The 23,567-nt window shown below is 34.9% G+C and overlaps 1 protein-coding gene across 41 annotated transcripts in view; it reads right to left on the bottom strand.

The window, feature by feature from the left end:
- LOC115212079 (calcium/calmodulin-dependent protein kinase type II delta chain) overlaps nt 1-23,567 on the bottom strand; it is a 429,066-nt gene that overhangs the window by 289,506 nt on the left and 115,993 nt on the right. For all 41 annotated transcript variants that reach the window (XM_036502876.1, XM_036502886.1, XM_036502877.1 and 38 more), the window contains one exon: nt 764-829. In XM_036502876.1, coding sequence (XP_036358769.1) covers nt 764-829 — 66 coding nt within the window. The remainder of the gene's footprint in view (nt 1-763; nt 830-23,567) is intronic.

The following is a 23,567-nucleotide window of genomic DNA, read 5'->3' as shown; positions in this document are numbered from 1 at the left end:
ATAACAAGTGAAATAAAAAATTTTAGATATTAGATAGTGTCGGACGAGATTTCAGACTAAAAATCCTAGATATAATTAATATTTTTTTGTTTCATATTTCTATATCAAATAAATCCAAGATATGCCTGTATCCTACAAAAATTACTTATCTTACCCTCATACAAGAGATATACTTGTGTATATGTATACCAAAATCATATCAACAAATTTAGGATATTTTAGAAGTATTTAGGAAAGTTTGAATTCTCAGAGAGACTATTTTTTACTAATTACAAATACAACTCTATATTGAAGCCAGTAAAGGATTTCTCTTGGGGCAGCATGACCTGCTCAATGTAGAAGCCAAATCTTTCCTAATAAGCTATTATCTTTGAAGTAGGCTCCACTGGGTAGAGGTTTAAATTTTCAAACACCAAAGCCCACGATAAAGACAGGGAAACTATAGCTAGAAACATTGATCTTAGCTATCCTCAAGCTTCTTAAGAAAATTTAAGGACTAATTTTATTCTCTCTAATCTAATATACACTTCCAATATTTGGAGAGAAAAAATAATGAAAACAGTAGAATTTATTAAACTGGAACATTGTGCAGGAATGAGTTTAAAAATAATTAAAAACTAGTGAGTGGTGGCTAAAGAAGACAAGGAGTGCAATTATAGCAAAACTTCTTTATTAGGAAGAATAACTTTAACAATGGCAACCAACTGCTCATTCCAATGACATAGTTTGTGAAGAGTAAAGAAATAAAGAAAGAATGTAATACCTGGCATCTGCTTCACTGTAAAACTCTCTAGCAACTATATCTTCAAATAATTCACCACCTGTTACTCTGAAAAGAGAGATAAGCAAAAGGGATTAACACAATATTATAAGAAAATCGAGTTTTTAACAACAACAACAATAATGGTTTCAAAATTTTCGGCATAAGACCAGCAATTTTGGGTTACGGGGCTAGTTGATTATATTGACCCCAGTGCTAAACTGGTACTTATTTTATTGAACCCAAAAGATGAGAGGCAAAGTTAACCTCAGCAAAATTTGAACTATGAACGTAAAGACGGACAAAATGCTACTAAGCATTTTGTTCAGTATGCTAACAATTCTGCCATCTGACTACTTTGATTATTATTGCTGCAGCAGCAGCAGCTGTTGCTGCTTCTGCTGCTGCTGCTACTGCTACTACTACTATGGTTATTATGGGTTTCAGCAAGTGCAGACTTATTTTTTTGCTCTCACAATTAGCTTTAGAATTACTACCTTTTCCAAGGATTTTTCATAAATTGGATGTTATTTTACGTGTTTGTATTGTTTTACAAGGCAAGTTTATGTAATTTATTTGCATCTCTAAAAAAAAAAAAAAACAGTTTTTATTAACATGTTGGACTTTTGTTTTGGTTCAACTTGATTCACAATGACATCAAGTTGAGGAAATGCTTTCCAAAGCCAAAATTAAAAGGAAAAAAAGAAGCATTTCTGCCACTGCATAGCAGAATAACTTGAACAAACCTGCATTGCAACAATGCACACAATGTTTAAAAATACAAAATTTTTTATTTCAGGCAAAAAGCTCCCCCACCCCATGATTCTGAGAACCAACTTTGCAAAAAGCAACAATTACAACAACTGACACTCAGACACAAATGTTGTCAAACAAGAAGTCCATATATGAAATTAATTTTGCCTGCACTGCCTTCAATGTTGAATCCTTAAAGATGGACAGTACACAACCTGAAACAATGCAGTGTTAGAATTGCCTAAAATATACATCCAGAATTGGACAAGAAGACTGATCTACCTTTGTCTCTAAGGAAAAGCTTTCACTATACCCCCAAAAGACAATCAGGAACACTGTAAGATATCCTACAAAAGTGTAAAATACCTAGGGATGTCTCACATGCTTCCCCAGTTATCAGAAGAAATGCCTTACACATTGATAAAGGTGAAGATTAGAGTACCATCTGACTAACCTGTAGGACTGAGGACAAAGCTCACAGAAAGTAGACACTGGGTGTGAAACAGCTGCCCACAAGTGCTGTCCAGAAGTATAACAAGTAATATTGACTCCTAGCTACACATTACTTTTGTAAAACAATATGAGCACTTGTTAAATGCAAATAGAAAAAAATTATATGCAATTAGTAAAGGTCAGTATAGATATGCATGCCCGGATGATGCCTTAGAAGTACAGGGTCATTCCAGAGCTGTATCCCACTGTGTTGGCTGATTTTAAGGCAATAGAACTAGTTAGTGGTGCTGGGAAGAAAGCTCAGCTGTTATATTTGTGGCAGCAAAAGCCACCTGAGGGTTTTCTATAATGCAGAGCTAGTAAAATGCTAAAAGTTGATCAGGGTCTGGGAGCTCTTGTTCCAGTAGCAACACCACCTGCATCACTAGTTGTAGATATGAGGATGGTTGAAAAATCATCCTCAATCTTAGTCTTTGATGTAAACCATTCTAAGGTACTCTCTCCCACTCTGAATCTAGTAGAGAAAGTCATTTCAAGAAAGAAACAGGCAGGAACCTTGTTTCCCTTTCCTGACTAGGAAAAATAGTACCATTCCAACATTTTGTGAGGAGATGAATGGAAGGAAGTAAATTTCCAAATGGAGAAAACACAAAGAGGTAAAAGAGAAAAAGCAGCCCAAAAGAAAACCCAACCACAGAAGAAGAAAATAAAATATAAGATCCCATCCTCTTCAGAACAACAATTAATGATGATAAGGAAGATGATGAAATTTAACCCCTTCTGGATGTTAAACCAGTGCTTCATAGATACGATAACAGAGTGGTACAGCAGGCATTGCCTGGATTCAAAGAACAAATAGATTCAGAATATGACATGTTCTAAAGTCCTAATAAAAAATAATAGTAATTTATTACAATGAATTGAAGCATGTGTATCCTCAACCCACTCTAAGTAAAGTTAACAAGTATCTTAGAATGCAGGAGGCTCTACTATGAGTAATGTCAGACAAGCAGAGATGTGTGGTATGCCTAACCCAACCTAGCCAGTGGTTTCTATCCATATGTAGGCAAAAACTCAAAATATTTTCCATGTTTTATTTCCTTTTTAGATGATACTTCATATTAATTATTCTAAAATTGTATGGAATTATTTGTATATTTTATACATTTTCAACTTGTCTATACAGCTGGATAATGCCTTTCATCCCTTTTCTTGACTTTATATAACTGTTTCCACCATACAACTAGTTTAACATTTCTTTGTTTATTTTAATCTATCTTCCAAGCTCTTGTGGCTAATAAAGAAACATTATTATTATTATTATTATTATTATTATTGTTATTATTATTAATAATAATAATAATAATAATAATAATAATAATAAGGCAGCGAGCTGGTAGAATCATTAGCACACCGGGCAAAACACTCAGTGGCATTTTGTCTGTCTGCACATTCTGAGTTCAAATTCCGTCAAGGTTGGCTTTGCCTTTCATCCTTTCGGGGTCGATGAATTAAATACCAGTAGTGTACTGGAGTCAATCTAACTGACTGGCCTTCTCTTCCAAAATGTCAGGCCTTGTGCCTATAGTAAAAAAGGTTATTGTTATTATGATTAGCAGTAATAGTAGTAGTAGTAGTATTTGTCCTGAGCTCCATGAAATTTTGTCTCTTTCACTTTTTCTGTTATTTTTGCATAAAAAGGTTTATGTTCATTTTATTTTTCTTTATAGTTCTGTTGAAAATTGACATAGACATTAAATGAGCATGTCTCTGCTATTGAAAAGGAAGGCTGCAATTTTGTAAATCTGTTCATTTTATTTAGTTATTTCTATTTTTAAAAAGTGGATGAAACAAAATCAATAATGTTCAGAGGTCAGCATCAAAATTTAGCTAATTTGAAAACAAACAGTAATACTGTCACCATGACAACAGAAGACTGACATCATTGCAACTCCATTTCTACTTATACTTTAACATCATACAAGAATAATTGTAGTAGGGACAGCAACAATAAAAACAGACTAACAAGAACAATAATAAAAACAAAATCAGTACAGCAGTAGCAAAAATAGATAAAAGAGTGATAACAACAACAGAAGCAGCAAGATCAGAATTAAAAGAAAGAATAGTGACAGTTCTCCAAGCTTGGTGGTTCTAAAGAAAACTGCAAAAACAGCAACACAAATGACACCGGTTTTACTACTTTTATCACCACAACCACCACTCCCTCATTCACTATGGCAGTCAGATCCAGCAGGAGCAATGGCAGCAGTTACTTTACCAAAAACATAAAGGGCAACTCCTTTTTTTCTTTCTTTTTGCAGGAAAAGCACAAAATTTTGAGGAACAGTATGCAAACACTTATTAAGATACACAGCAAGAAGCTCCTATTGGTAGTACCACCATACTGCCTGGAAAAACACAGGTAGAAAAACTGTAGTATATTGGTGTATGTCAGTTTTGAACTGACAAATTCAAATGTCCCCAAATACCTAAATGGAAAAATGCTTGAGCAGAATATGATATGACACTGACTTTGTCACCTGGGTCAAGCAACATGGTAGAGTTGAAGCAAATTTCCTCTGTGTAGCACATACACAGATATTCTACAGACCCTGAGCAAGAGGCAGGATTTTGTCCCTCATCCCAGTATACAAGGGAGAGGAAAGGGGTGAAGATAAAAGTTTTGAATGTGCAGTCAGAATTGAACATCTGGTGGGTAGTGGAATGCCTTGTTCCAGAGCAGTGCTACCCAAAGTGAGCAATACCACTCCTGGGAATGAGGTGGGGGGGGGGGATAAGAGAATTTTATATGGGTACTGGAGATAAAATGAGTGGTAGGGTATGCAACAGACACATCTTTATTTTTCTTTTAGTTTTTGTCTCCTATTCAAATATTAACTTTAAAAAAAAAAAATTATAGCTGGGTGATGCTATAGTAAGTAGTTACTTGCATCAAACTAATAATTCAAACTAAATTGCTCTGGCCTGATATGTACATTAAAAATATGATGGGGACTGAAAGTGTTAAGGATAATGGTCAACAGTTAAAAAGAGTGGGAAACACTCTTCTAGTTGGAGGCAATCCCCCTTTAGACATAAAAAAAGCATGACCAGGAAAATTAAACTGGTCTAGAATTGGGTTGGAAGTTCTCAGCCAGGTTAAACCAGAAAACTTGGACAAAATTCTTTATCTTATAGAACTCCTAAATGGATACCAACTGCATGCTATGGTGGAAGGTAGAAAATCTAGGTGCAACATATGTGACACCATCCACCAGTGAGAGGCTTACTTTCCACAACAAATGATAGCAAAAAGACCCTCACAACAGCCAAGAACAAAAACATCAACATTAAAAAAACAACAAAAACAGCCACAATTACAATAGCAGCAGCAGATGCAAAGTAAACAACAACAGCATCAACAACAGCCACAACAGAAACTGCAGCAACAGTACCTTAGTTTTAACAACACTGGCTTTCCCCAAATTAATAACAGATACTGGTACCAAACCCTCTACAAAAGAAAATCAGTACCAATACTATCACCCCTTCAGCAAAATACATATATGAAGACACACAAAATCAAAGATTCACCTTCTATCTCAGCTACTGCAGACCTCTTCTGAAACAAGGACCTTGCTGAGTGACAAAACAAGGTGAGAAAACAACTTAAAAAGGGCTGTGGCACACAGAAGAGAAAGCTGGGAAAAGCATCTGTCCCCCCACCCACACACACACCACCAAATGAAATTAGTGTATTCAAAGGAGTGGTAGTTGTTCTCCAAGTCCACTACGAACTCAACAACAACAAAAACAACCAAAATGAAAGTAGTAGTTCTGGACAGGAATGATCATCTATGACCAGTTGGATTGTGTGAGGAGCAAAACAAAAGGTGCAAAAACCTCAAAAACCTGCTCAGATATTTTTAACTATCTGACATGTACTGACTGGATTTCCCAAATGTGCCAGAAACTAGTCAGCTAAACAGCCCATAAATATATGATATATACAGTTAGCTAAGAATCCAGGTTACAGAAAGCTGGATATGTCTTTCTTGGGGTATAAAAACTACAAGGACTGAGTTAGTGAATTAAGTGACAGTTGACAACCAGTGGTGGGATACTCTGAAAAGGGATCAGAGATTTCTCCCTTACATTAGAGAATTCTTCAATTCCTTCAAAACTAATATAAACAAATTTAGCACAATTCTTGTGATTTCATACATTTCAGAACTGGCTAACTGATAAAGGAGCTAACTTGGCTTTTCATTCACCAAATATAAGACAACTGCAAATATAAGCCATATACTGCAGTAAATTCATTCAACTATACCATTGCCTGAAAATTTGTGAACTGTATCAAAGTTAACTAATTTTGTTTTACCTACAATCCTATGACAATCCTAAAGTAGCTACTAACCCTTGGTAAATATCTTCAGTTACATGCAAATAAGTTGACTTAGTAAAAGGTTATAGAACAGTTCAGCTACATCACATTAAATGGATAAAAGCCATAAAACCTCAGCAATTACTATAGATGGAAACTAATTTGCCAAAGCTTGATGTTGAAGATTCGTGCAGTCAAGATCCTATATAACTTAAAATATTAGAAATAGGATAGAATCAGGACAGTAGATTGGCAGAATCATTACAGCATTGGAAAAAATGCCTTGTGGTATTTGTTGCAACTCTTTATATTCTGAATTCAAATCCCGTTAAGGTCAAATTCACTTTAAATCCCTTAGAGGGTCAATATAAAATAAAGTATCAGTCAAGTAGTGGGGTCAATGTAATTGACAAGCATTTCCTCTTAAATTTCTGGCCATGTGCCTATGTGAGAAACAATTATAAGAAATATGATGCAGTTCCTCAGTGTTGATTTGATTAGTTCTTCAAGTACTTAACTTATGAGATAAAAGTAAATTTAATAAACTCAAATTACCATCTTGTTGTTAATTTGTTAGATAACTGCATGTTAAGTACTTAAGAAGACAGAGTCAATTAATTTACAAGATACAAAAATGTTATGTAGTCAGGAAGTTCAGAAATTCAAGACATTCCAACAATGAGCAGACATCATAAAAGAGAGAAAATCTTATCTGAAATAGGATATACAAAAATTGCTGAAAGCTTTTGTTATGATAGATTAATTCTGGAACAAACATCTCAAAAATTGTCCAAGTAGAAAAGTTATGATATAATATAAAATTAGTTGTGTGCAAATTGATGTGCAACATCTGTAGGTATGAAAACAGAGTGAGCTAACAGAGGGGCAAAAAAAAAAGGATGGGCAGAAGGAGATAAGAGGTATAAGAAGAAACATTTAAACGAGAAAGAGAATGAAGATTAGATAATTAGCATGAGAGAAAGAATTAAAAAAGAAATAGTAAGATAGCAAGAGAGAGAAAGCAGTATCAAATGGAGAAATAAAAAAGATAGAGAAACTAATATTTTTAGAAAGTTGGGTGAAGACTGTAACTGCTTCATGACTATTCCAGCTTCTTATCACTTCAATATGTCAGAGGTCAACAAAGCTATATAGCTTCTCCTTAACTCAAGCACATTACAAAGTAGGATTTTTACTAGCAGATCTCCAACCCCCACCCCTGTCATCAAAACAGACAATAGTTTTATTAATGATAGAAAATGGTGATTCCATTCAAAATGATAGGAGAAAACATTGAGAAATTTATATTTAACAAAAACATATTACAACAATTCATATATGAGATAGCATTTTTTACCTCTATGAAACTTTTCCTATCAAATACAAACGTGTACATATATGTACACACATAGGCATGCATGCACCCTTCAACACACAGATATATCATCATCATCATTTTATATCCATTCTCCATGTTGGAATGGGTTGGATGACTCAACAGGATTCAGTTCTGGAATGACTAGATGTTCTTCCTAGCGCCACCAACCATTTTATGGAGTTTATTGAGTGCATTTTTCATAGCAGCAGCGCTATAGAGGTAGCCTTGCCATTGACAAGACGAAAGAATAATCACATTTTCTGTGTTGTTGCTGCTTGATTTGATTTACAAACACTTACAGAATATATTGGGAGCTTTTTTGTTGCGACTCCAGCACTATTGGTGATGGAGGGGTCACTATTGGTGATGGAGGGGCTTGCAAGGCAAAAGAAAGCCCCATGATGGATGGAAGAGATTTACTGTTATGAGAGGATGATAGTGGATAGAATAAGGGAGGGAGCAGTGCTAGAGAGAGCAAAGGAGGAAACACAAGGGAGGAGAAAAAGGGAAGAGTAACATCAGGGATTAGTGTGAAGGAGAATTGGGGAGCGAATTGGTAATGGTGATGGGGTGATTTGAGCAAGTGGACCCAGTGAGGGATGGGTTAGTCTACTTACCATGCCCGTATAGGTTGGATAGTTCATCAGGATCCATGTCAGATCTTTATTGGAGTTACACAAGTTTATTGTTGAGAGAAGGTAGTAAGAGACAGACTAACAAAAACAGTGTTAGTGAAGAGGGTAACTGGAAAAAAAGGGGAGAAAGCAGTGTCAGGGAAGTTAGAGAAAGTGTATATAGTGGGGAGGGTTGAATTGGAAGAGATGTTATATATGGGTGGGTAAAGTGGTGTGTGAAGGAAAGATAAGATGGAAAGAGGTACTTGGAGGTAAAGGAAAAGTAGTACCAGGGGATGACTGAGAGTCAGAAAGTGATAGGAGTGGTGGGGTTAAGTAGGAAAGGATACAGTGCTACCCCACAATATATAAAGGTGGGTTGAATGGAGCACTGAGAAAAGATGAGATGATAATGGGGAACCAAAATAAATTCTCGGGGGACCACATCTAGGATAGAGTTGTAACAGAATAGTCAGGATGGGTGGGTAAAGGGTACCAGCATGCAATCCCACTCCAGCATCATGATTTGACAGAATAGAGGAAGACAGTGTAGTGGGATATAGGTAGCAGAGGTATGGGAGAGGAAGATGGAGATATTGAATAGGCACAAATCGAGAACTTTCTTCTCAATAAGGGGTGGCATGGATTGGTGAGTAAAAGAGATGATAGGAGTGATGAAAGAAAATAGAACAGGAACAATGGGTAGAAGAATAGATGGAAAGGGTATGAGGATACAGAATAGGTAATAGTGAAGGGACAGAGGGATGCATGCACTATAAATAGGCAAGGAGAATATATGTACTATCCCACAATTTCAATGAGTATTTCACTAAGCTTGCACAGGAGGTTGGGTCTTCTGCATCACCACATAGTACCACTCAATAAAGTCCCATCATCTTCTTCATCAGATGTATCACCTTAAGATCATTTTTCTCCATATCATTCTGAGTCTTCCTCAGTCTTTCTCTTCCAAAGGTACTATTCACTTTAAGCACTTAGCACTTGCTTATGTAGTCATCAATCTCGATCCAGTTTATGTACCCATACCATTGCATATATAAATGTGTGTGTGACCATAATCATTCTAATGTCAACTTTTCCATGTTTGCATGTATCAGACAAAATTTAGGCAGATTTTTTACAGCTTTTCCTATCACCAATTCTCACCTACTTTCATGTAAGGTGAACTTTCCTCTAGTCTTTCAAACACAAACAATACAACGACTGACTATGATTTCACAGAAATAATATTCCTTGAATGACTATACATTCATTTACAACCAGCACACAAACTTGAGACAAGGAGACACTTCCAAACACAACAGCAAATTAAGGTCAACATAAAAATTTTGGCCTATTATGTATTTATTCTAGCTTCCCTTCTTTATTCAGTGGAAACATGGATTGTTTACAACCACCATATAAAATCCTGAGAATGTTTTCATCAAAAGTGTCTTCATCAAATTTACAGAATTGTCCATGCAACTCCTAAAACTTCTGGAAGAGTAGGAATCTCATCAATTTACACAACACTGGTTTCCAATCAGCTGAGGTGGACTAGCCATTTAATACGGATAGAGGATGAGTGCATTCTGAAACAGAGTTTTTCATGGTGAGCTATCTGTTGGGAAGTGGAAAAAAAGTGCAAACCAAAAAAACAAGTCTTAAGACTAGCTAAAAAACCAGTCTTGCAGATTCGAATACACCATACAAAGATGTTGAATCTATTTTTGAAGAAAAGAAACAAAAGTTTGCAAAAAGAGAAACAAACAACAGAAAAATAACACCTTACTAAACACAGAAACAGTTTCATCCTTTAGTTGTTCAACATGTGGTAAGACTTGCCTTTTATAAGACTGATTTAACTTCACATCTCAGAACTCATCTTCATACAGTTGATCCAAGTGTCACAAAGATCATTCCAGCAGACAAGCTAATATGACATATTTATAATAGGACATATAAGCCCCCTGCTGGTCTAAAAGGTTATTTAAATATCCACAAATCAGACTAGACAAACAACACTGTGCCACTGTTTCTAATGCAAATTCAAAGAGACTTGAGACTTAAAAGCCACTAACATGCCCATACACAGAAAAAGCACATCTCACAAGAAGTAGTCAAGCTTTGAAACAGGAGCAAGCTATGCCCCCACTCTCTCTCTCTCTCTCTCTCTCTCTCTCTCTCTCTCTCTATATATATATATATTATATATATATATATATATATATATATTCCTAACCACATTGCAATCAAGAGAAATTGGTAATTAAGTACTATACATGAAAATAAATAATGTTTAGGGTCAATATGATTGTCTAAAAACCTTCCAACACGGTATCCCAGGATGGCCATAGTCTAATGACTGAAACAAATAAGTGTATCTAAAGCATGTGTTTTTCAACTCCCTAAACCAATAAGCTCCTATGCACAACTGAACTAGTATCTGTTGTCTTGTAACATAAATAAGATGTCTATGATATAATTTGACATAAATTGGACCTGTGCCTTGACCAGTCAGTCATATCAACTCTTTGCAGTGATATTGTAACAAATTTTGTTAGTAGTTACCTAGACAACATTAATGTTAGTGCTACCATTTGTTATATATATGAAATTAAATATTAAACTATTTCTTCTCTTTTGTTTCAAAGTAATTTTTCTAAAATGATCACCAGTGTGTTTTGTTTGTGACTGATTGATTTTTCATCTGCTTTTTCTATCTAATAATACAATACCGCCTATTTTGACCAGCTTTAAAACTTATTGTAACTCACTTTTGATTTTATTCTCTCTCACTAGCAGTGAAACATAAGTCTTAGTCACAAAAACAAAAGTTGTATCACTTGTGTGTGTGTGTGTGTGCACACACGTGTACATGAATTCATGTGTGTCTATGAATGTTTGTCTATGTGTATGTGTACTTGTATGTGTGTTTTTGTCAGATCATAAATGTGTATGTGAACTTCCATTTAAAAATCTGCACAATGTGTTTGATTTTTTTCTGCCCTTTGAATGTAAATATAAAATCTTGTTTTACCTCTTGTATATAAACTATGAAATTAATGATTTCAAATTATGGCACAAGGCCAGTAATTTTCAGGGGAGTGGGGTAAGTTGATTACATGAACCCCAGTACTCAACTAGTACTTATTTTATTGACCTGGAAAGAATGAAAGCCAAAGTCAACCTCAGCGGAATTCGAACTCAGAACATGAAGACCAACTAAATGCTCCTAAGTATTTCGTCTGACATGCTAATGAATTGGCCAGCTTGCCAACTATGAACTTAATAAAAAAAATTTGCTTGCAAAATTTATGACAAAAATTTGAGGTTTCATTTTGATCAAAATAACTGATACTCCAGCCATAGCAAAACCACCCATTTTGCCCTCACATTATTATAATGTCTCTGACTGCCACTCACTCCCACTCCATTTGTTATTTCAGTCTCCAGGTGACTGCAAACACAAACACAGTGTAAATTATCATTATTTATTATTTTAATTATATGATTATTTTAAGTAATATTACAAAACTAAACACTGAATGTATGTATTCAGTGGTTTCACATTCTCGGCAGTAATTTCCATCAGACCTTCTCTAAGAACAATTAAGCCTTGAATGTTAAAATCCGCATTCGTTTTTAGATTGAAATAAAGTTCAAAACAAACACATTGCAAGTGAAATATATCAACAATCTCAACTAATCAATGTCATGAAATGTAGATTATATGTAATTGGTATTTCTTAGTAGTACATAGTCCTTACATTGAAACAAATGGTCTCATTCAATTGAAGAAAGTGTTAATTGAATATTACTCCAAACTAAAATCTAAACCACTGACATCAGGTGATCCTGTCTTCTACATAACAAAAGGGCATCATATTAATTATTGATGTTAATTTAAATCTAAAGACAATATGGAAAATTCTGTCTCATTTAAATCTAATGAAATGACAAAAACTACAGTAATATCTTATTTAAGTAGAAGTGGTGCTAGCAGTACTTGTGAAAATAGTAGTAGTAGTAGTAGTAGCAGCAGCAGCAGCAGCAACAGTTGTATGTAAACTACTGCATCACTTGTCTACACAAAAGTTTTCTTCCCCCACATAGTTATTTAAAAGCTGTACAGGTGTTGGTTTCTTGTTGAGCAATCCATGTCTTACATTCATCAATATACATTGCTCCCCCACTACTTACTACAATAAACTACCTTCTAAGTGAGCCAAGTTAAAAGTATATTTGTCAGGTAAAGAGCTCCTGTGACAGAATACAAATGACCATTTAGTGTGTGAACTTGACTTCAGTCTGTGAATGTCTTTTCTCTATCCCCATTTCTCTCTCCACAACACATATCATAGTCACTCACACTATTAATTCCCATCCATAAAAGATCCAAGAAAAACAGTAAGTTAGCTACAGAAGAAAGAATTGAATAAATGTAATAAAGAAAACATACAACTTCATACAGGCCACCTAGAGAAAGATCTTCACCTTCAAGCTGTCAGATTGAACTATTGATTTTGATGTTCTTCAGAAGAGGCTGACATTACCTACTCACCAATGTGCCATTTTGGTAAACATTAGACAAGTCCAACATTGATTAACTGGAGATTAATGACAGATGTGTTCTAAGCAATTGGTTATGTAGGACTGATATTGGATTACTTGTATTATAAAGAGAACAAAAGAAGTCCTGTCTAATTCATCATTAGAAAGCACATGTTTAATTCCCTCTATTACCACAACAGCCCCATCACCTCCAGCAAAGCACAAAATGATATCTAGATGTGTGACAGTATTACGACCAATGCATCAATCAACCACAATGGCTAATAGTTCTAATGATATTCTACACAAGCTTCACTGATATCACATTGCAATCTATAAATAAAAACAGAATTATATTTTGGTCAAACAATAAGTTTCTAGTCTACTGCAGCAGTGGTAATGGTGGTTTGATGCATCTACCTGTTTACATATCTGGGACAGTGCTGCTGCTGCTACTACACATACAAGCATCCTAGACTGCATTGAAAGAAAAACAAAAACAATGCAATTGATTGACAAAGACTTACCAATACTACATTGGCTCACAGATTTGCTCTTCTCTTTGTTATCTATTGCTACTGTAATGGCTTCTGTTCTTCTGAGATAGCATGCTACCTACCACTTCAACCCAACCTACAGAGGTTCAATGTGAACATCAACCACACTGACCCAACTTCTATAGAGAAGTCTATAAAGGTGATGAGCTGTACAGCTTTAGCTTCACTAAATAACAAAAATAACCCAAAAAAAACATTCGATACAAGAAAGAAGCCAATAATGTCTTTGTCTTTTACACATACACACAAAGCTAGAAATGCTTAAGATGACATAGTTACTATTGTTCAGAATGGATCAATGTCCAAAGAACTGCAACTTCATTACAGGTGCTAGAGGGAAATAACATATTTCCTTCTACCACCTTCTCAACCCAAACACACTGTTTCTATCATCATACTCTTGTTCCCTTCACTTACTGATCTTGGTCCTTCCACCTTCTCTCTCTCTCTCTCTCTCCCTCTCTCTCTCTTCTGTTCTTTTTCTTGGTTACAGTTATGTTGTCTTGAGCAAGCAAGGAAGAACATCATAGAGTAGTAAGGATTCTTTAATCTTGAAAGGTGAGTACAATATACATCCATAACTGAATACACATTACTTTTAATAATAGTCTTGGGCATTTTACTAGAATGTACTTTAGGGAAAAGGTTTTCTTCTTTCCAAAACAACTGAATTTGTGATTATTTTTTCTCAAGAATTGTAATTTCCTATGTTCAAAGGATAATTCAGAAAAACTGATACAGCCAAAAAGAAAAAAAAATTATGGTCAGTTATGTTTTCCAAAATGGAAAGAGAGGACAAAAAAACAAGAATTTTGGAATGTTTTTAAAGATTTGTAATGGGTGAGATTTAAGATATAATAATAATAATCCTTTCTACTATAGGCACAAGGCCTGAAATTTGGGGAAAAAGGACCAGTCGATTTGATCATCCCCAGTACGCAACTGGTACTTAATTTATTGACCCTGAAAGGACGAAAGGCAAAGTTGACCTTGGTGGAATTTGAACTCAGAATGTAATGACAGGTGGAATGCCACTAAATATTTTTCCAGGCATGCTAATGATTCTGCTACCTCACTGTTATAATAATAATAATAATAATAATAATAATAATAATAATGATGATGATGATGATGATGATGGTGATGGTGATGATGATGATGATGATGATTTTTTTGTCACAAGGGCAGCTTGGAGGAGGGGATTAAGTCGATTACATTGATCCCTATGTTCAACTGGCATTTAATTTATTGACCCCGAATAGATGAAAGGCAAAGTCAACCTCGGCAGAATTTGAACTCAGAACACAAAGACAAATGGAATGCCACTAAATACTTTTCCTGTCATGCTAATGATTCTGCTAGCTCACTGCAGCAGCAGTAGCAATCACATTTTGAGCGAGTGCAGTATACTAGCACATAAGGAGTATAATCACAGACATAACTGTGTTGGGATGTTAGCCAAGTGTGTGGCTTCAAAACAACAGAAAAGTGGTATGAACACAAGTCAGAGGCTGTGACAGAAAATGATAATTACAAGATCTTGTGGGACTTCCCCAGAAACACTGACTATATTATTGAAACAAGAAGACTAGATACGATTATGGAGGACAAAATAAACAAATAGTGTAAGATCATACATTTTGTGATTCTCTATGATAGTAGAGTTGATATCAAAAAAACTTAAAAACTTGAGAAATATGAGAATCTAGCCAGAGAGTTGAGACTGTGGAAGATAAAAACAACAATTATTCCTGGAATAACTGGTGTACTTGATAAAGTGCTACCTAAAAGACTGAAAGAAATCAGAATTGAAACACTTGTTGTTGACCTGCAGAAAAGTACCAGCCTATATTCTGAAAGAATCTTAAGAAAGATTCTTGACATGTGAGACTTCTTGTCACTATGCTTCGAGATAAAATACCTGCTAAATTAGCATGCACAAGTGAAATAGTGACAATGACAATACTAAAAAGATTATGAGAGGATAGAACATATTCTGAAATTCTGCCACTGTTGAATTCTTTTAAAGTTTTCTGGTTGGAATGATCCAGACAATTGCAATGTGCCCACCCATTCCCATCAACTATATTGGAAACTTTTTTCTGTCCCTCAAGCCTCCTTGCCTATATCAGCATTCTATCAATGTCAGCAATACAATATAAAAGGCATAGCTGACACCCTCTGCATCAAAAATGTAAACGAGTTAAGGATACTTGCCAGTCAATTAATTTATCAGTTAGTATTTATCTTTGTATAAAGAATGATTGTATATCATTCTAAGAACCTTTTAAGCCCTGTTCCAAATTCCACTTTTCTTTAAAAATAAACAAAAAAAATTCAGTTGTTTTATGAAACTGCTTGTCTAAGTTTGTATGAGCATACATTCATGTGCACATACATTTACATGCATACAGATTGTGTGTGTGTGTGTGTGTGTGTGTGTGTGTGTGTGTGTGTGTGTGTGTGTTGTGTGTGTGTGTGTGTGTATGATTGTATGTGTGTGCATTAAATGTGCACATGGATCATTTGTCGGAGATGATTGGTAGGTAGTTGAGCAGAAATCAACTTTTGGAAGGATTCCATGGCGTGCAATGTCATCTAGCTTTGTTGGTGAGATTCTAGTGAAAGTATAAGATACAGCAATGATGATGTGCAATGATGGAAGGCTTACTTGATCTGTGCAAGCTACAGCTAGATTGCAGCAGCAATTAATTTTGTCGCAAGAATTTGACACCGTATTGATTGCAGTAAGGTTGATGTCAAAACTCATTTTTTTCACCTGATAGCTGGAGAGAAGGAGCAGCATTGCCAGTAGTGGAGGCAGTGGTGGTGGTGATGATGATCATATTGAGGATTAGGTAATGATTATGATAGTAGTGGTGGTGGTCATGGATGTGGGAAAGATACCAGAATTGTCTGGTTTTATCTCAAACTTTGGAAAATAGTCCAAGTGGAGGTTGAAAGGTGAGAAATGTTTCCTCTTGTTGATGTGAACAATACCTTGGCAGGTTTCCATCAGTCAGACATGCCTATTGACAACAGCTTATGACAGCAATTAAGACAAATTCCCTTTCTTCTCAGCTTTTTCCAGTAGCAATCTTTTCATGTTGTTGCTACTTTTAAAATTTCAGCCCAACTAGGTGCACTTTCATCCCAATCTAAACATTTTTCTGATGCTATTCCTTTATTCTCCTCCCCACCTAAATACAAGTTTAAAAAATAATGTTGACAACAATTTTTGCTGTATGTAGCCAGTTGCTAATAGATCATTAATGTATACACAGAGGAATTGTCTTGGTGAGGCAACATTAATAACATTGCTTATGTGTATGTATAGTAAACATACATACAAATATACATACACACAGAACATACATACATACATACATACATACACGCACACACACACACACACACACACACACACACCACACACACACACACACACCACACACACATATACATTGGATGTATGAATATATTTTATTTTAAATACTGGTTATTTTCATTTAGTACTAGCCAATTTTTTTAAGGGAAGGGAACAACCCTGTAAGTTGGATAAATCCAGTACACCATGGATACTTTATTAACTTGGCAGAGGTGAAATACGATATCGAAGTGTATAGGAAAGGTAACTGTGCAGGTATAAACATTGTGAAGATTCTGTATAAGCTAGGGAGAGATGAAGAAAGAAGTGTGTAATGTTAAAATGCATGAGAGGTGGAGTACAAGTGGATAGTAGCTGAGTGTTAAAGGTATTGGCTGGTGTGTGTAGGATAGATGACAATGTTGAAGTATGGGCATGTGACATGAATGGACATTGGGCATTGGGAAAATTGTACAATGTGATGTTAATGGAAAAGATAAGAGGTTGAGATTAAGTTAGACCTCAAAACATTAGGTATTGAGGCAAGGAGACAAAGAAGACATAAGAAGTTGAGATTAATTTAGATCTCAAGATATTGGGTTTCCCAGAAAAAACAATGAATGATAGATTACTGTTGGTATGTTTTATAGTAGCCTTCTTTACAGTAGTATAGGGAAACAGACTCAAAAATGTTTCTGATAATGATGGCATGAAGATGAGAAAAGAAACACAGTTGTGTCTTTCAAGAGTTGCACTGGTTTGCAATATGGTAAGCCACTCTACAGTGGTTTGGATGCTGACGATTTGGCATAGCTGACTGGACAGTCAACCTGTTTTGGTTGGAGGCAAACAAAAACACATGCATGCACATGCTAAGATATACACATACAGATAGAGAGAGAATATATGTGTTTGTGTGTGTGTGTGTGAGAGAGAGATTAACATTTTCCCTTTCCTCATACACATAAAAAGAAATATGCTCACACACATAAAGAGAAGGGAGAGAGAATGAGAGAAACATTAAAACACATAATACAAAATATGTCCGCATCGAATCAGTGATGCCAAATAGGTGGTGACAAAATGTCTCATACTCTCTCTGCAGCACTAACTTAACCTAAAAAAAGATGATTTTGGGGGTCAATTCTAGAGACATTGACATAAGGAGGAAAGCTATTTGTATTTGTTTATTATATGCTACAAAAACCCAGAAGTGGTTAATACATCTGTATATTAGAAAGATGTAAAATTTGGTATACGTTTGTCTCATCTAAGACAAACAGGATTCCTTTTAAACCCAAAGTTTCATCCAAAAAAAACCAACTGAAGTAAACCTTATATGATAGTGTTTACCTTAAATATATCACTACCATCCCCAATACACATATGCACATGATATGATGGATCCTATGCAAGTTTTGACAGTGAATGCTCCTGATGTTTGATTAAAAGAACTCCCAACTCATTCTATAATGGTGTTAGTAGCTGAATAGTCCATACATTTGTAACCCTTAGAATAATACTCATACTCAGTATAACACTGAATGATAGGACTATCCCTTTGAATTAAAGTTACAAACCATCTGACAAGCTTCTACACAATTTACATCTCAACCAAAGTCAATCAAAAGTATATGATAGAAGGCACTTTCTCAAGGAGCCATGTAGTAGTATTGAACCTGGGGCCTTGCCCTGTGTATGCATGTACACACATGCTTAAATCAAATTAAGCATGTAGTGTAATACCTGATATTACGATATATGTAAACAAAGTTTGCTTTGTAGGAAGTGTGGAGATGTATTGAGATATACAGATATGGAGATAATTTATTCTCGAGTGCAGAATAATGCATGAACAGCATGAATAGAATAATATCCTTATATTACAGAAAATTTGTCAGTGGGCAGCCACGAGACTCAAACTCACATCTCTGTGATTACCAGTCATGTGCTTTACCTTTAAGCTAAACTGCCCAGTGACAAATTTTTCTGCAATGTTTGAACTTATAAACTTATCTTTTTGATAGATGCTGTATGTGAAATTCAAATTATGATATATGTAAAGTTTGCTTTGTAGGGAGTGTGGTGCAATTTAGCTTAAAGATAAAACACTTGACTGGTAATCACAGAGATGTGAGTTTGAGTCTCATGGCTGGCTGCTGACAAATTTTTCTGCAATATAAGAATATTATTCTATTCACGCTGTTCGTGCATTATTCTGCGCTTGAGATATACCTGATATGCTTACCTGATAAGCAATAATAGATAAGAGGCTGAATTCCAGATGGAAATAAATCATTGGTTATTATTTTTCAGTTGTAGAGTTTTCATATGTATAATTAATGTGTGAAGATATATGGGTTATGAATTCAAATCCTGTTGAAATTGATCAAATTAGTACTGATCAGTTGCACAAGTTACTCCAATAGATTCTAACCTTCCTTTTCAAATCTGTGACTTTATCTCAACATAGGAAATTAATTTCCCTCTTTCTCACACACACATGTAGAGACAAACAGTCACACACACACACACATGTACAGACAACCAGCCACACACACACACACACACATACAGACGGACATGCATACACAGAGCCACACATGCATGCAGACAGACAGGCATGCATGCAAACACACACACACACACACACACACACAAAGATGACATTTAATTGAAATTATAATAGTTTATGAGTATAAAACTACATACAAAATGTTAGCGCAACAGCTGTTGCTAGAAGATGAACTGAGAATCTAATCAGGTGAAACGGGAAGAACAACATCTGTGCTTTAGTATCTTCTTGGGAGAATCAGGTGATTGAATAAAACTAGGATCCTCAATCAAGTAAAAGTTATTTAGTATGGATACATAACAATACCAATTTCTAGGAGAATATTTTAAATGTAAAATAAGTTGCTATTTAAATGTACAGCTATTTAAGAATTCACTCTAAATGCTAACAATGGTAATTGGTAATTCTTTTAACAATGTTAATTAATGTATTGAGTACAAGAGTTAACATATAACAATGTACTTGTGTAACTTAAAAAAATCATGGCAAAACTAATTCAAATTTCATAGCAAAAATGATTTATCATACTCCAGTAGAGAATACAGGTGGTATATTTCAGGTACAAGCTAGCTTTGCCACTATATAGGGTATAGTTAAGATTTTTAACAGGATGTCCTAGCTTGTATAGTGCAGTAATGGTGGTACTGAAGCAAATAAGAATGGGTGAACGATTAATGAAATATTTTCTAGATAGCAACTATATTTTGTATCAGTTTCTTTGACTTTCTCCTCCAAGTAATTAAGATCTAGGTAAATAACCATACCACACTAAGGCAATGTGGTTTTCATGAAAGAACCCAATTCATAAAACTTGAGAGAGAGAGAACAAACAAATGGATTTAAATATGGCCAAAAGTTAGTGACAGAATTTTTAAAACAATAAAGAATGACAATAATAAAAGAGGTATAGTGGTGTAATCAGACAGGAGCCTGGTGCAGCCTCCTGACTTCCTGGACCCTGGTCGAACCGTCCAACCCGTGCTAGTACGGAAAACGGACGTTAAGCGATGATGATGATGAACTGGTTGTCTGACAATGAATAGTCTAAGGTTATGCTGAAACACTTTGCATAATTCTTTCTTCTCTCTGAACCTTTTTATTCCTTGTTAACATGTAACAATTTTAACTGAATATTAACTGTCTTGTCTTAACACTTTTATTGGTTGATTGTGACATTTAACTATTATGTTCCTTAGTGAGCCCTAACTACAATTAACAACCTTAGCTGTGACTAAAATTTAGAAAATCTCAATCTCACTACTCTAGGAGTATCTACACAAACTATGAACACTACCCAACTTTCATCCTCAGTAACAATCTGCACAAACAGAAAAGATATGAAAGAGAAAATACAAAAGGTTTCTTCTTCCTTCAGCACAGAGCTGACTAGAAGCTCTGAGCAGCAGTTCCAGTTCTAGCCCATCATCATCTTATAGCAACAGGGAGGAGCTGGAGCTTAGAGAAAGATAAGAAACTTGAGGAGAGAAAGAATAGAGTGAAAAAATTTAAAAAAAAAGGAAAAGAAAGAAAAAAAATTAACCTAGACAGAAATTATATAGGTTGCTGGAAAGCACCTCATGAAAAAGGGTTCTTTTCCATTAAAAGAACTTGAAATTAAATTATCAAACTACTATCAAGAGCCTGACAGAACTGCTGAAGGACGTGATCTGAAGGAAAAGAAGAACCATATTGTATTGACTGAGCTAAAAGAAAAATATGCAAGCCCATTCAATAAAACCATATTAATACTCTATGAACAGCTATAATTGGGCTAACAAAAGGATGTGGGAGGTTCCAAGTCTTTGGTGAAGACAATTTCATATATACTTTTCAATTCTTTATGGGTGGGTGTTCATTTGTTTAATGTACAAAACCTGTTTTAATATAGTATGCCATGTTTTTACCCCAACTCTCATTTATTACATGCATGTGTGTATAGTCATGTACAAGCATAGCTGTGTTGTTAGGAAGTTCACTTGGCAACCACATCATTCGATATTTGATCCCATTGCATAGCACTTTAGGTAGGTGTCTTCTACTATAGTCTTTAAGTTGAACAATGCCTTGTGAATGCAATTTATGGCTGTATGACAGTCTATATGGAAATGCGTGTGTATGTGTGTTTTATATTTACTGGTTTTGTGTTTATATAGTACATAGCAGACTCGTGATAAAAAAAAAAAGGATCAGCCTGAAATAAGTAATGGGACTGAAATGATCAAATAAACTTTTGAAAGCAGTGTTCTAACATGGCCTCAGACCAGTGAGTGGAATTTTTAAAAAGTAAATTAATTGTAACTTCTCTTAATGAAATAGAACAAAGCATGAAATTATAGTTTCAAAATTTACATCAACCTAGCAATTACAGGGACATTTTACTTTTACTTTTTCATATTTCCTCCTCCTGTCAGGAGACACTGAACTTTTAACTTGAAATTCTCAAAAGTTTGATGGGAGGCACTGTCAAGAAATTAAATGATCATAATGCCAGCTGAACAGCCACACTGTTGATTAGCAGAAACCCACAAATAAGATGAGGAATGGATATAATCCATTAAACCAATTTTGGCATATGTAGAACATATTGTATATTCCTGGGGAAGAAATAGAAACATCAACCACTGCAGATTTGAAGTTGAAACTAAACCCTTCTTATGTATTTGGTCCAACACTAATAATTGTAACATTCCACCATAAAAAATTGCTTCTATCAGAGGTGCAAGGCTTCAGATTTAAGAAGAGACAAATTAGTTAATTATATCAAGCTCAGTACTTGGCTGCCATTTACTTTAACTAGCTGTTGAGAGAGAAATGGTGAAGTTGACTTTGATAGAATTTGAACGAAAAAGAGCCGGAACAAATACCACAAGATATTTTTCTGATTTGCTGATGATTCTGTCATTCTACTACCCTACATTCTACTATAATAATATTTCTAACATAGGCATAAGGTGATATATTTTGGAGAGTAGTGTAAAAAGAACCCAGTACAATCTGTGGAGTGTTTGGTGTGAGGAAGGGCATCAAGCTGTAGAAACAATGCCAGAACAGACAATGGAGTCGGGTGTAGCCACTGGCCTTACCAGCTCCAGTGAAACCAACCAAAAGGAACAGATGTTAACCAAGAGTTCCTCTACAAGAAGTGTACAGCTTAATGTGGACTGTGTGTGTTGCAGGAAAACTTTATTGTGATCCATTTAATTCAAAGTGACTGTTGTTCAGTAAACATGGTTGTTGTTTCTTTATTTTGATGAAGATTGAGTCTATTTGGATGCTACTCATATGTTTCTTTATTGATTGTTTTCAACATTCACCCACAATTTGTCATATTTTTATCCATATACTGCTCTGCATTTCACTTCATTTGTGGATGACCCATTATGCCATGCCAAATATTGAAATTTCAGATTTTTAAAGTAGTTCAAATATGATTAAGCATATATGAAACACGTATTCAAAAATTACCTCCCAATCCATCAGAAGTGCTTATCAGAATCATGATACACTTTTTGAGATTGTAAATCTATATTAACTATTACATGTTGGTATTTATTTGATATTTGCATTTGAAATTTTGGAAAAATTTATCCCTTATGCCCCACCTCATCCTTGGTTTGTTCTTAAAACATAAAAAGTTTGAAAGTATTTTGACCAACATTACTAGTCTGCTATCCATTACACTCTTCAATAATATTACAACAACAATTATTTTTTTGACTTGAGACAGATTCAATATGTGTCTAATCGTGTGGAAGGAGAATAAGTGGCTGAAATGGTAGAACAACTTACGAAATACTTTGAGGTATTTCATTTCCTAATGACCTGTAGGAAAACTTTTCCTTATGCAACCATGATATACTACTAAGTATATTAAACATTTTTATAAGTCAATACTGTGTTAGCAGTGCTATTACATCACTTGTTAAAATTATCTCTACAGATTTTCTACAGAAATTATAACCAATACTGATTTTGTTGTTTTCTTATGATGCCTGATGTAACCTTAAGTTCGTTTCCTAAGTTCACATTTTGGGTTTAAATCTGGTCAAGCTTGACTTTACCTCTCACCTTTTCTGAGATTGATAAAATAACAAAAGGAATTTGTGATATGGTTTGAATATTTACAGATGGAATTTGAACCTGTGCTTAAACTATATATAAATACT

This window comes from Octopus sinensis, linkage group LG5 (genome assembly GCF_006345805.1).
Source record: "Octopus sinensis linkage group LG5, ASM634580v1, whole genome shotgun sequence".
NCBI classification, from domain to species: Eukaryota; Metazoa; Mollusca; class Cephalopoda; order Octopoda; family Octopodidae; genus Octopus; species Octopus sinensis.
This window is presented reverse-complemented; position numbering and strand designations above follow the sequence as displayed.